Here is a 14,718-nt window from a genome sequence, read left to right as displayed (position 1 = left end):
ACCCATTACCATTTTGGTTTTTAAACCTTTGTGATTTCTGAAAGATTACTGGTCCTTTCAATACTTCTGAAGTTTTAACATCATAAGCAGCTGGAGATGGTGCACAACCTAGAGGAAACATAAAACATTAACATTTCACCTAATGTTACTTATGATCTAAAGTTAAAAACATGCCATAGTAAAGTGAGCAATGTAAGTATGTCATCAATAAATTGTATCTTTGTTTTTTCAATGTAAAAATAGTACCTATGTAATATTATAAAGTAGGCCTATGGGGAACAATATCATTTTCTTCCAAAATCCCCATTATTTCAATTGGGTCAAAGGAACACAGGCAACTGAGCAAAACAGCAAAGACAGTCTTGGAATGAGCATCATATAAGAACAAGCAACATGGCTTTTTTATTAGAGACTGAATATATGACATAAAATATTTGGAATCAACTCTACTCGGAGTCACTGAGGTGACTATCATCAGCTTCTAGAAATGAAGCAACTAAGAATGTCTAGCCCTCAAGATTCAGCCTGGAATAAAAATTTATAATGATAATCCATCTCTGGCTAGTCCCGATACATCAGAAAATTTATAAAACCATAGACTATACTTCTGTGTTCCAGAAACTGATACTGTATAATCTCACATAAGTCACTGGAGTCCCAAACTGAAGGCATTTCAGAGTTCTTATGGATAGCAAACTTGAGATCTGGCTCTCAAGACTGACAATACTGTCATTAGCATAAAGCTTTCCCTGATTTGGAATCAACAGATTTACACAATTCTCTGGAAAGCTATTTTCTTCAGCGTTCCAGGCAAATAAATAGGAACAGCCAATAGTATGACCATTCCAAGGCAACTCCTACTATCCCCTAAGTGGTTTTCAAATGGGATGGCAAAGGCTCATTAGTGTATCTTGACTAGCATTAAAAAAAACCCCCGAAACAATAGAAAGTACCAGTGTGACTCCCATGTAGCAGAGTTAAACACTGTTTTGTGGTACTTTTCAGTTTATGTGTAGAAATATAAAAATATATCCCACACAGAGATATACAATATATCCTGGGACTCAAGTATTGAAATCATCGCTTTCAATTCTCAGTAGGCCATTAAGATGGAATTAAATTCCCATTCCTCTATCTAGACTAATAATTATTTACATATACTGACACAAAGAATCCAATCCTGGGTGCTTTCAAATCTAAATGTGGTCAATAAGGGGTACAGGTAGTGAGTGGGGTTTCCAATTAGGAGAGAGTCTTAAAGTGAAGTGTAAAATTCACTGGAGAATCTAAGGTAAGGTGGAATTAGGAAAAAGTGTTAATCTTGGCTAACTCAGATACCTCACACTGCACAACTGGGCAAGGTCATGGGATGAACTGTAGAGTGACGGGGTGGGGGGGTTCCCTAAAACCAGGTTAAGGGTGGCACATCTTAGAGCATCTATTTTACTGATTTGGAATAGAAGTGGGGAGCATATTATATTTTAAAGCAAACAGGAGACTTCAAAGAAAACTGTCACCACTACTGTATGTTATGCCTTTTGGGGGAAGTGGGGGTGAGGAAATGGTTAATCTCCTCTGCTCTCTGCTTTTAGGGATGCTTCTCTGTAAAAGTGTGAGAAGCACTGCTCTACACTTAGTAAAGCAGCCAGAAAACAAAAAGTGATACTGAATTCTAGTATTCTAGTCCATCATTTAGGTTACACTCCCAAAAGGGGATAAGGGACAGCAAATGGTGGGATGGTGGACAGTAACTAAGCCGAATCATGCAAGTTGAGAACAATAAAAACCACGATTAAAAACTCTTCCCTAAAGACTCAAGAGTCAAATTTGATAGTAATAGGTATTTAGATTCAAGAACTAGATTGAAATTCCGGCCATCTGTTTGGGGCACATACCATTTTCATGATCTAGGTCTTTTCCTTACTAACACCTAAATATATTACATCCTAGATATGACTCGTTAGAAATCTGGAGAGAGGCAACATCAAATAGAACTGGGATAACTTCTGAGATATCACAAGCTTTCTGCAACAACTTGTATCTTGATCAACAATGATCGGAAGTTAACACAAGCAGTCAATGCATGTATGCAAACACAACATTTTGTGCATTACATTAAATGCTCAAACTTCCAGAGCTTTTCTTTTCTATTTCTTCCACCTAGAACAGATATCCACCTTCCATTTTGCCTGGCCAACTCCCACTTATCCTTCAGACCTTAGCCTGATGTCACCTTTTCGAGTTTTGTCTGATCCCCAAATCGGTTTAGAACCCCCACTCCATAGAAGCCTGTGCATAGAGTTCCTATCACAGAACTTGCAGTTTTTGTATGGCTTATAATAGTGTATTTATTCACTCCCCACATTAGACAAAACTGCTTGAAGGTAGGGACTGTCTTATTCATGACTGTATCCCCAGTATTTAGCTTAAGGTTTTTGTTAGCAGGGTGGTAAAGAAAACACTGAAAGTTTTTGGGGACATGGCAATGAGAATAGGGTTTTGTAATCAGCCAGATCAGAGTTCAAATCCAACTTTGTTAAAGTTATTTGGAAAGTTATTTCTATTTGAGGCTGATTCTTCATTCACGAAACAGGAATGAAAAGTAGTATCTACCTTATAGTATGATTGTTAGGGTTACTGGAGTAACATGAAAAATCACTAGACACACACACACTCACATACACACACACACACAGCATCAAATAAATGGTAACTGTTATTACTCCTGAAACTGTGAGCCTGAAATATTGTCAATGGTAAAGCCAGTTTACTGTATTATGAAGCAAAAAATCTGTTTAAAAGCCACACTGCTGATAGAACTTAGAGTAGGTTCTGAATATCTGGGAAATAATGTGGTCCTTGAGTCTTTTAATTCAGAAAATGAGCTTGTGCCAATCCATTTTGTTACGTGGCTTTTCTTTGGGAGTAGAGTGGTGTACATTTCTACCTGCATGTTGTCTGACAGAAATTAAAGATGTAATCAGTGACCATTCGTTTTCTTACAAATGGATAAATCATGGGCTTTGTGTTCAGCTCTACCACTTACAGGCTGCTTAACACAGTTACAAAACCCCTCAGTTTTCTCTTCTGTAAAATATGGACAGAATCAGTACCTTCCTCATCTGGCTGTTGGAAAAAAACAAACAAACCAGATCTAGTAGGAAAAACCTTAGCACAGTCCCTGCATCCATGTACTAAATGAGTGCCTTACCCACCACATCCAAGGCTTCCTGGTTATTGCGCTTAGGCACTGCAGTGGTTAAGAGCACAGGGTGGATTCGTGGAGGCTTGGTTTCATGCCCCCGTTTTGCCAATTTAATTGTGTAACATCGAGGAACTCTAAGTCTCAGTCTTTTTAATCAATAAAATAATGACTAATAATTGAATTACCTCTCAGGGATATAGGGGAATTTAAAAAGACCTAAGAATCTACTTAAAGATGAACTTTGGTGCCTAGGGTACCGTGATATAAGCTGTCTATACTTCATTTAGTGTTTTCAGTAAATGCTACTGCCATGATCTTACACCTGTAAACTGCCCTTACCCATCTTCCTTCCTTATGCCCGAAGGAATATCCAATCATAAATCCACAAATTTAGACAAAAAGCAACGGTCAAGTGTTTTTCATCAGTGAGGCCTTCCGTACTTGCCCATCAAAGAGGTACCAATGCTCTCTCATCCCCATTCCTTCTCCCTGCTTTTGTTTCTACACAGCACTATTGAGTGTATTCTCCAATTCAATGCAAGTCCACGGGGCAGGGACTTTGCTTCGCTCACTGCTGTATCCTTATCATTTAGATGGTGCTTGGCATGTAGTAAATGCTTACTTAGTACTTATTTCAGAAGAATGATTCAAGTGAACGAGCCCCATCCTAGCCCTAAAATCGCTTCCTATTTGCCTTTGACAAAGGAAACCGAGAGGGGCAAGAGGCGTGAGAGCAACTCCCGTCCCCCAGTTCCTTCCCCCGTACGCACCAGAAGGGTCATTGAATCGTTTCAAGGGCGCCTTAGGAAACGACATGCTGACGACCAGCTCCACAAACCGAAGGTCTCAAGCGTTCCTCGGCAACTTCCTGGTATTTATTTTGGCCTACAAGCTTCAAATTCAAATCTCTGCTCTTTCCCCGCCCATCCTGACGTTAGCCAATTGGAAATCCAAAACCCTGAGCACACCAATCCAGGAAAGGAACACGCAGGGAGCATGCGCACTCAGCTCTCACTGCGTCCAATTAGGTGGCCTGTGAGTTTAGGCTACCAGCGAATCGCAGACTACTATTGTCTCCTGCCCATCCCCCCATGCCCAATCACTTCTAGCCTTACTCAATTCTAACTTGCACTAGCAGCATTTGCGCAAGCGCACTTCATATCTGAGAGTTTGAAAGTCTGAATGTGGCGTCATACTGGTAACAGTGCAGTGAGTTCCAGCCTCATTGATTCCAACGTTGTCCCACCTTTCCTTGGATGTAAGATTTTCTGGATTTCAGTTCTTTCAAATTGGGTTCCGCCAGTGTCCTAAATGGCCAGCGAAAGGGAGAAACAAACACACTGAGACATCAGCTTATATCCTTGCGCATGAGCAGTGACCCCAACGAAGAGGCTGGGGCGTGGCCTTATCGTGGAGACTTGCGCGCATGCGTTCAGTTCGCTCATTGCGGCTGCAGCCGAGAGCATGTCGGCCCCGTTTGAGGAACGCAGTGGGGTAGTTCCGTGCGGGACGCCGTGGGGCCAGTGGTACCAGACTTTGGAGGAAGTGTTCATTGAAGTTCAGGTGCCGCCAGGCACCCGCGCCCAGGATATCCAGTGCGGCCTGCAGAGCCGGCATGTGGCGCTGGCGGTGGGTGGCCGTGAGATCCTCAAGGTAGCGGCAGGTTGGGGTTTGTGCTCAGTTTCTCCTTAGAAATAGTCTGCATGTTGTGGAGTGGGTAAGCAGGTGGTCAAGGGGTGTATGAAGAAAAGGACACCCCTGTTCTTCTCACCAGTGCCCTTTGGGTCTGGGACCCACATTTTCCTTGTAAGATTCATAGTTAAATTCAATTAAGTCGAAGTTAATTTTCTTTCTAAGATTAGAGTCCCAAGATGTTTGATGGCAGTGTAGTGTAGTGAAGGGTGACTACTTGGTAGGATACCCGGCTCTGCCATTTTTACTAGTTTTGTATCCTTGGGCAAGAGATCATTCAGTGCTTCTAAGCCTTCATCCACAAGGTGCAGCAGTTATGGTGCTATGTAGGGTTATCTTGAGCGTAACAGTATTCATGTGAATGCAGTTTGGAGTAGTGTCTGGTATGTAATAAGCATACTGCATGTTAGCTATTATTTTATATGAAAGTGCTATGAGTGCCATAGAGAAAAGGAAGATTCATGTGAAAGACACTGATTTATATCAACTTGGATGTTAATGACCTTTCTGAACAGTTGCGCAATTCATAGTTTCCTGAACAGTGGTTTACCTTTACAATTCAAATTAGTAATTCCAATTACTTGGGAATTTAACAATAACTAAGATCTTGGGTGTACCTTTAGCCCAGTAGGATTTTTTTGCACAAATACTGACATTTGGGGGAAAAAACTGTTGTTGTTTTTTAACGTGACATTTTCATTTCATTTACTAAAACTTAAATTTGGCAAGTAGCAGCAAATCAAAAAAAAAAAAAATTAATGCTAAATTGCCCAAAAAAGACATTGAACCAGTTTTTAAGAGTTTTAAGAGTTTATTTTTAAAAGCGTCGTTTCTTATTAATTTCATCATTCAATTGATAAAAGCATTTCAGATGTTAATTACATATTTGGCTAAACAGTGATCAGTAGTATTTATTTCTTCAACTTCAAAAATGAAGGAACCTTGATCTTTCTTTAGAGAGCCCTGTGTTCTTTGTCATAGTATTAATAAATATTCCAAGCAGTGTAAAGTAGGTTCCATTTCACCCGCTAGGAGGAAACAGGGTTGAGCGCCTAGCAATGTGTTGAAATGGTATAAAATTTTACCTCCCTATTCTAACCAACTTAGACAATTACATGTGGATTAGATAGGAAATTAGTTAAGTTTTAAATTATGAAAGCTTTATAAAAATTAATGAAATTTCTATATTTTTAGTACCTTATTTGTTTATTTTTCAGGGCAAACTCTTTGATTCTACAATAGCTGATGAGGGAACGTGGACTTTGGGTAAGGGTAACCTATTATACAGTAGATCTTAGCATATTTTTAAAAATTAATTTTGTCCTGGAACTTAGTATACTGTGTCCCTTATTGTATTGGGTCCTTTGTCTTTGCAGCTTTTGAAGATTTAGTAATAGAAATGTATTGAAAACAATTGTATGTCAAGGTTACCTAATGGTTTTTGAAAAATATTAAATGTAATGATGAACTCTAATTTCTTTGTGATTTTTGTTTGTTTGTTTAGAGGACAGAAAAATGGTTCGTATTGTTCTTACAAAGACAAAGAGAGATGCAGCAAATTGTTGGACTTCTCTTCTAGAATCTGAATACGCAGCTGATCCTTGGGTGCAAGACCAAATGCAGAGAAAACTTACGTTAGAGAGATTCCAGAAAGAAGTGAGTCAATTAAATGTCTGAGTATATATAGCTAAACATCTTCAAATCATAACTATTATTTGAAATTAAAACTCAAATGTGTTTATAAAAAAAATTTAAAATTCTGTAGAGGAATTTTTTAAGTTAAATGATGAGAAAAATGACTGCCCTTTCTATGTATGGATTTGATTTTTTTTAAGTTTCTTGAGAAGAATTTGTATGATCATGATTTTGAAGTTTAAATTTATTTAATGTATGTTAGTAATGTGCGAATAAACTCAAAAATTCAGTGAGTGTAGACTTACAGAATGTAAAAAAGTGAAAGTCCCCTTCATCAATATCTCTGCATTCCATGCCTCTGTCTCATTCTCATATCGTCAATATATATTTGCTTGGTTTGTTTTTAACATAAATGGAGGCTCACACTGTTTGTGTTGTTCATGTTGCTTTTTTAAATAATATGTCTTGGGTCTCTTTCCCTACTAGCGCATATAGATAAAACTTCTTTTAACTGCTGTAGCGTGTATTCTAGTTTGAATTTATTGTAATAATTTATTTAGCTATTCCCCTTTGGTAAGATTTAGATTTCTCCATTTGTGTCTACTATTTCAAACAAAGATTGTGCTTTCATCTGTGAAACTATTCAGACATTCCTTTAAGATAGATACCTAGAAGAAGAATTAGTGGAGCAAAGCACTGTCAAAGTTTTGATGGATAATTTCCATCTACATGATTCCCAAATGTATATCTCTAGCCTAGACTTTTCTCCCGAGTTTTGGACTCGCACCTCCAGTTGCGTATTAAACATCTCCATTGGCTAACAGATATTAAACTCAAACTGACCAACGTGAACTCCCTAACTTTCTTCCTACATTTGTTCTACCTCTAGCCTTCTCATCACGGTTGATGGAAACTAGCTGTTCAGACCAAAAAAAAAAAAAAGGGAATCATCCTCTGTTCTTGTCCATATCTCACACTGTATCCATTTTGTCAGGAAGACTTACTGGTACCTTCCAAATATATTCAGAACTTGACCATTTCTCACCACCAGTTCAACTACCACTCTGACTTGGTCTACCTCTAACGTCTTATCTACGTTAGTTCCATAACCTTCTATTTGTTCTCTTTACTTCTACCTTGGCCAAATTACAGTCTTCTCAAAATAGCAGTTAGAGCAGTCCTTTTAAAATGCAAGTCAGATCACATCACTTCTCAGAACTCTCACTCTAGTAAAAGACAAAGTCTTATATAAGGGTCTTTCTGATCTGGTTTTCCATGATCTCCCTGACCTCTCCTACTACTGTCCCCCTCGGTCATTCTGCTGTAGCCATACAGGCCTTTTTGCTCTTCCTTAAACGTGTCAAGCCATTCCAGCAATGCTTTTTCCCCAGAACTTGGCTAACTTCTTCACCGTTACCAAGTCATTGCTCAATGAACATGCTTTGAACTTTGAACATCCTACCTGTTTCCCTGAGAATAAGACCTAGCAGGACCATCAGCTCTAATGTGTCTTTTGGAGCAAAAATTAATATAAGATGTGGTATTATATTGTGTTATGTTATAAAGACCCGGAATCTGCAAACTACTGCCCATGGATTAAGTCCAGCGCATTACCTGTTTTTGAAGTCTTTTACGGGAGCGCAGCTCCATGCTCATTCGTTTGTGTTGTTTTTCATATAGCAGGAGCAGAATTGAGTCGTTATGACAGAGACTATATGGTTTTCAAAGCATAAAATATTTACTGCCTGGGTCTTGAAAAATTTGCTGACTCCTGCTCTAGATAATGATTTATTGTTTGTCTCCTCCTGTTGGAATATAAGCTCCACCGAAGCAGGCATCTTTGCTCACTCTTGAATTCCATGTGCTCTAATGATGTCCTCCAGACAGTCGGAATTCATTAAATGTTTGTTGAAAAAGACTAAAGCCTGGGTAGTGCTTGCTTCAGAAGATTGCTATGAGAATTAAATATGTTAATATATGTGTAGTTCTTAGTGTTCTGCCTGGCATACAGTATGATCTCAAAAAATGCCAGCTATTAAAACCTATTAAAATGCTAGCTATTAACTGAAAATTTTTTCATGTCCTTTAGAATCCTGGTTTTGACTTCAGTGGAGCAGAAATCTCAGGAAACTACACTAAAGGTGGACCAGATTTCTCAAATCTTGAGAAATAAACAGTTTTTTGTTTTGTTTTTTGCTGCATTCTGTGGATCTTAGCGGATGTTGCCATCTTGATCAAAGGAACAGATTATGTGGTGGAAGAAGCATGTGGATGCCTACAGTTAACAAATTGCAAAATATATTTAAATAATGGTTCTAAAAATTGCATTCAAATGTGATTTACATAGGAAACATCTTAAGTACTGTGGGAATTATTCTATTGATATATGGTAACTTTTTTTTGGACTTGTTTTTGCTCAGAATGAAATTTTATATGCTGCATTTTACTAATTTCATATTGAACCTATATTTTTTTGCAATAAAATTAGAGTATAGGTCATGTGAAATGACAGGGTGCCTTCAGACAAAATTAGGTTTTTCTTTCAATAAGTGTGATGCAGGAATAATGTTCAATAAACTTTTCTAAGTAGGAATCCTGTACCCCTTTGTCTAAATACACCAGTTCACACAAGGGAATTACATTACTGAAAAAAATTTTAAGAAAGGGAAAAATCCATCTACAGGTATTTTCTAAGTGAATTTTAGGAGTTGATGAAAACTGAATTAGTATATTATTCCTTGAGAGAGGGCTTTATGTCAAGAAACTGAAAAACAGGAATGGCTTAATACAAAAGAGATTTGGTGAAATGAGTATGGTTATGGGGTGAGTCCATTGTTAGTGACAAAAAAAATTGTGGTCAGTGATTATAAGTCTGTGGCATCGTTTTCATCATCACTGATCCAGATAATATGGGTAAGAATTGTCTTGAAATTTTATTTCAGCCTTTTTGTCTCCTTTTCAATTAAAAAAAATGTATATTGTAAGCAATCTCAAGTGTATAGAAAAGTTACATGTAAAGTACACCGAATTTTTTTTTATTTTCCCTGACCTGTTTGTTTGTATGTTCATGACAGGATGCCCCATCACCTCTGAGTACCTTAGTGTGTATTTCCTTGAAAGGACGTGCTCTTACATAACTGCAATACAACCATTAAAATCTGGACATTATCATTGACACCTCATGACCATCTAATCCTCAGATCTTCATTCCATTCCAGTTTAACTGATTGTCCTAATAATGTCTTTTACAGTAAAATGATCCGGTCAGAATCATGCCTTTCCTTAAGTGTCACGTGTCTGTGAGGGTCTGCTTCAATCTGGAATAAGTTCTCATTTTCCCTAACTTGTACAACCTTGGCACTTTGGAAGATTACAGGCTAGTTTTGTACAACATCCCTCATTTTGAGTTTTGTCTGATATTTCTCAATGATTAAATTCAGATTACGCATCTTTGGCAGGAATGTTACAGAAGTGATGAAGCTGTGTCTTACTGCATCCTATGATGAGTTAATAATTTCAATTTGTGCTTTTTTTGATGGTATTTACTTTGGTCATTGATTAAGTGATGTCTGTCAGTTTTCTCCATTGTAAAGCTATGCTTTTTATGTTTATAATTACTTTGTGGAAGGTAGTTTCAAAATTTTACTACCTTGTTTCTCATAAAACTTTCATTTTATATTTTTATAGACTCATGATTTCCTCTTTTATTTTGTGGGTTAAAATCTATTATTCCCATTACTTTGATGCTCAACATTTTTCTCAATTTGGCCAGTAGAAAGAAGACCACTATAGGTGGCTTCTATGTCCTTTTGATACGTCCCCATCGTTATTTGAGCAATTTCTTACTTTCTGGCACAAGGTGCACCAGGCTTATTATGCTTTCTCTGCCCTAGCCCAAGAATCAGTCATTTTTCCAAGGAGTCCTGGTTCTTTTTAGTGGAGAATGGTTTTTAGAAGTCAAGATCTGCGTACTACTGTGTTTCCCCGAAAATAAGACCTAGTCAGACAATCAGCTCTAATGTGGCTTTTGGAGTAAAAATTAATACAAGCCCCTGTCTTATTTTACTATAATATAAGAACAGATGTAATGTAATGTAATATAAAATACCGGGTCTTATATTAATTTTTGTTCCAAAAGACACATTAGAGCTGATTGTCCGATAGGTCGTATTTTCGGGGAAACGGTAGTGAGTAATTCCTATTGATGTATATATATAATGCATACATTTACCTCTGTGTTTATTTCTATATATATGTATTGAAAACCATGAGTTCACACATAAACTTTCTTTTCTACTCATGGGGTTTATTTTCTCCTGTTCTATATTTATAACTCCTTTCAATAACAGTGAGAAACCTGGTTCCTGTTATCCTTTATATATTTGGGTCCCTATTCTAGTCCGTCTCCTCACATGAATACCTTCTTCACTCTGTTCAGGCTCCAAGATCGTATGCCACGCAGTGATACCCTTCTCACCTGCTTGGACCCTAATACCCCACTCTGGGCCACGGCAGCCCATCCACACCCTTTGGCAAGATGTCTATCTTGTTCAAGTTACCTAATAACTTTAGGAATGAATGGCTGGGAAAGAGGCTTTTTTTCTTTTAATTGGCTTCTCATTTTGACATTTAAAAATTATATTTTGAATAAACATACAGTAAAATTAACTTTGTAGTTTTGTGAATTTTAACAGGTATAAATATGTTACCTCCAAAATCAGGCGATTTAACAATTAGGTTACTACAAAAATTCCTTCATGCTAGCTAGATCTGTCTTCAAGAACTTCACATAAATGGAATCGTGTAATCTTTTTTAAAAACAGCTTTATTGAGATAATTTATATACCATACATTTTACCCATTAAAGTATATAATTCAGTGGTTTTAGTATATTCATGTATATTCAATCATCACCATTGTCAATTTTCATTATTTCAAAAGAAACCCCATGCTTTTCAGCTGTCATCCTCCCACTTCCTGCCCCAAGCAACCACTAATTTATTGTCCATCTCATAGATTTCCCTGTCCTGGGCATTTCATATACATGGAATAGTAATATGTGGTCTTTTGTTTACTGGCTTCTTCCACATAGCGTAATGTTTTAGAGGTTCTTCCATGTTATGTGCCAGTACGTCATTCCTTTTGTATGGATGGCAAAATAATCTGTGTGTGATTACCACACGTTTATCTATTTGTCAGTAGATAGACATTAGAGAGGTTTCCAGCTTTCAGCTATTATAAATAAAGCTGTACAAATATTTGAGGACAAGTTTTTATGTGCAGGTATATTTTCATTTCTAGGACTGGAATTGCAAGTTATATGGAAACTTTGATGTTTAATCATTTGAGGAACTGCTAGCGTGTTTTCCAAAGTGGCTGCACCATTTTACATTCCCACCAGCAGTGGATGAGAGTTCCACATCCCGTTCAACACTTGTGTTACTTGTCGATTCTCGCCAGCCTAGTGGTTGTGAAGTGCTAGCACACTGTGGTTTCTATTTGTGTTTCCAATGACTAATTATGTTGAGCATCTTTTCTTGTGCTTGTTTACCATTTGTGTATCTTCTCTGGAGAAATGTTTATTCAGATCCTTTGTCCATTTTTAAATTGGGTGTCTTTTTTTTTGTTTTTTTTTTTTGAGTTTTAAGAGTTCTTCATATATTCTAGAAACAAGTTCCTTATCAGATATTTGATTTGCATATATTATTGTAGGTTTTTTTTTTTGTACTTTCTTGATGGTGTCTTTTGAAGCATGAATTTTTTAATTTTGATGTAGTCTTAATTTGTCATGCTTTGTTGGATTATGCTTTTGATGTGATGTCTAAGAACTCTGCATAATCCTAGGTTATGAAGATTTTTTCCAATGTTTTCTTCTAAAAGTTTTTATAATTTTATGTTTCACATTTAGATCTGTGACATTTTAAATTATTTTTTGTATAAGCTGTGAAATACAAGTGGAGGTTCATGTTTTTACCTATGGGTGGATGTCCAGTTGCTTCTAAATCATTTGTTGAAAAAACTACCCATTCTCCATTAAATTGTTTTTGCACTTTTGTCAAAAACCAATTGTTGTTTATATGGATCTGTTTTAATCTCTATTCCATTGATCTCTGTGTCTATCCCTTTGCCAATACTGCACTGACTTGATAATTACAGCTTTATAACAAGTCTTAAAATTGGGTGCATGATTCCTTCAACAATTCTTTTCCAAAATTGTTTTGGCTATTTTAAGGTTTTTTTCTACCTTTCTTTGTAAAGTTTAGAATCAGCTAGTCTATATCTACACAAAGTCCTGCTGGGGTTTTCATTGCAATAGTGTGTAAGTCTTCTAGTCCATGAACATGGAGCATCTCTCATTTGGGATGTTTGATTACAGTCATCAGCATTTTGTGGTTTTCAGCTTACAAAACCTTTACGTCTTTTGTTAGATTTATTCCTAAGTGTTCATTTTCTGGAGCTGTTGTAAATGATTTTTCTTGAAATATTGGTTTCTAATTGCACATAGCTAGTGCATAAAATTATGTTTGATTTTTGTTTGTTGACCTTGTATCCTGTGACCTTGCTAAAGTCATTTACTAGTTGTAGGAGGTTTTTGTCAATGACTGCTTGGGATTTTCTGCATAAACCACAAATAAGAACAGTTTTATTTTGTCTGTTCTAGTCTATGGGGCTTTTCTTTCTTTTTATTGCCTCATTGCACTTGCTGCAATAGGAGTGGTGAAAGCTAGCTTCCCTTGTTCTGGATTTTAGTTTCTAAACCACTCAGTCTTTCTCCATTAAGTATTATGTTAGCTGTAGGTTTTTAGAGATGACCATTATCAGATTGAGGAAGTTCTCATCTATTGCTAGTTAGCGAGTTTACCTCACGAGTGAATTTGAATGTTTTCAAAATGCTTTTTTTGTGTCAGTTGATTTGATCATACACACACACACACACACACACACACACACATACATATATGTATATATATGTATGTATATGTATTTTTCCTTTAGGCTGTTTTTACGGTGGATTATGTTGATTGATTTTTGAATTTTGAACCAGGTTGTATGGTTGTATTTCCCTCCATCCCAAACTTGGTCATGGTGCACTGTTCAGTTTATATATCTGAATTTCTCTGTTGAGGATTTTTATGTCTGTTCATTTGTGATATTGGTCAGTAGGTTTTTTCTATTGTCTTGGTTTGGTATCAGGGCAATGCTGGCCTTCTAAAATAATTGAGAAGTTATACTACTTTCTGGAAGAAATTTGTAGAATTTGTGTTAAGTCTTTAAATGTTTTATGGAATTTGCCAGTAAGAATTTAAACAATGGATCAAGTTTTAAAAGTAATTATAGAACTTATTCAGATTATCTAATTTATTTAAGTTTTGTTAGTTCATGTCTTTCAAGGAATTGATTCATTTGATCTAACTATGAGCATAGATTTGTGGTTCTTTGGAATCCTTTTAATGTCCTTAGAGTTTGTAGTGGTATCTCTTTCATTCGTAAGATTGGTCATTTCTGTCTTTTTTGTCAATACTGCTAGAGGTTTATCAATTGCTTTGCTTTTTTCAAAGAACTACGAAGTTTTGGTTTTGATTTTCCCTATTGTTAATTTGTTTTCTGTCATTGGTTTTTTACTCCTTTTTTATGACTTTCTTCCTCTGCTTGCTTTGGGTTTATTTTGCTCTTTTTCTGGTTTTGTAAAATGGAAGCTTACATAATTGATTTGAGACCTTTTTTTAATAAAAGCAGTTGACTATGTATTATTCTCTAAGCACTGGTTTAATTGCATTTTATACATTTTTATATTTTCATTTTCATTTAGTTCAAAAGATTTTATTTCCCTGGAGACTTCCCCTTAGCCATGAATTTATTTAGAAGTCTGTTGTTTAATGTCCCAGTGTTTGGAGATTTTTACCTTTATCCATTATTGATTTCTAGTTTACGATCAGAGAACACACTTTGTATGATTTCAGTTCTGTTAAATTTCTTAATGTTTGTTTTAAGACCCATGATATGGTCTATGTTGGTGAGTGTTCCCTGTGCATTTGAAAAGAATGCCTGTTCTGTTTTATGATGAAATTTTTTATGTCAAGTAAATCCATTTAGTTACTGATATTATTCATTTCTTCCACGTCCTTGCTGATTTTCTAGTAGTTCTGAGAGGAATGTTTTAAGTCTCCAACTATAATTGAAGCTTT

General features: G+C 36.4%; 2 protein-coding genes across 5 annotated transcripts in view; one reads left to right on the top strand and one right to left on the bottom strand.

The window, feature by feature from the left end:
• HMMR (hyaluronan mediated motility receptor) overlaps positions 1-4,134 on the bottom strand; it is a 35,248-nt gene extending 31,114 nt beyond the window's left edge. For 2 of the 3 annotated variants that reach the window (XM_074313870.2, XM_019740093.3), the window contains exons 1-2: positions 3,976-4,133; positions 10-108 (exon numbers count right to left, since the gene is read on the bottom strand). In XM_074313870.2, the coding sequence (XP_074169971.2) occupies positions 10-108; positions 3,976-4,021 (145 nt within the window). In that variant the 5' untranslated portion in view covers positions 4,022-4,133. Of the gene's footprint in view, positions 1-9; positions 109-3,975 lie in introns of all 3 variants that reach the window. The other variant, XM_088798768.1, reaches the window with a different exon arrangement.
• A 451-nt stretch (positions 4,135-4,585) lies between these two features.
• NUDCD2 (NudC domain containing 2) lies at positions 4,586-10,210 on the top strand. 2 transcript variants are annotated; one of them, XM_019740838.3, is made up of 4 exons: positions 4,586-4,834; positions 6,115-6,163; positions 6,402-6,553; positions 8,622-8,720. In XM_019740838.3, exons 1-4 carry the CDS (start codon positions 4,670-4,672, stop codon positions 8,703-8,705), a joined length of 450 nt encoding a protein of 149 aa, XP_019596397.1. In that variant the 5' UTR covers positions 4,586-4,669; the 3' UTR covers positions 8,706-8,720. The 2 variants fall into 2 exon arrangements, with proteins under 2 accessions (XP_019596397.1, XP_019596389.1); XM_019740830.3 differs by having other exon boundaries at positions 4,605-4,858; positions 8,622-10,210.
• Positions 10,211-14,718: the final 4,508 nt, after the last annotated feature.

Source organism: Rhinolophus sinicus, chromosome 5 (genome assembly GCF_057876585.1).
Source record: "Rhinolophus sinicus isolate RSI-liver-muscle chromosome 5, RSI-T2T, whole genome shotgun sequence".
Classification (NCBI taxonomy): domain Eukaryota; kingdom Metazoa; phylum Chordata; class Mammalia; order Chiroptera; family Rhinolophidae; genus Rhinolophus; species Rhinolophus sinicus.
Note: the sequence above shows the minus strand (reverse complement) of the source record. Positions and strands in the feature narration are given on the sequence as shown.

What these genes read in the sequence shown, in the direction of transcription:
- NUDCD2 (XM_019740830.3), top strand. Translation starts at nt 4,670, where the DNA reads ATGTCGGCCCCGTTTGAGGAACGCAGTGGGGTAGTTCCGTGCGGGACG. An exon ending in GTGGCCGTGAGATCCTCAAG is followed by an intron (nt 4,859 to 6,114) that starts GTAGCGGCAGGT and finishes TTTATTTTTCAG; the next exon opens with GGCAAACTCTTTGATTCTAC. An exon ending in TGAGGGAACGTGGACTTTGG is followed by an intron (nt 6,164 to 6,401) that starts GTAAGGGTAACC and finishes TTGTTTGTTTAG; the next exon opens with AGGACAGAAAAATGGTTCGT.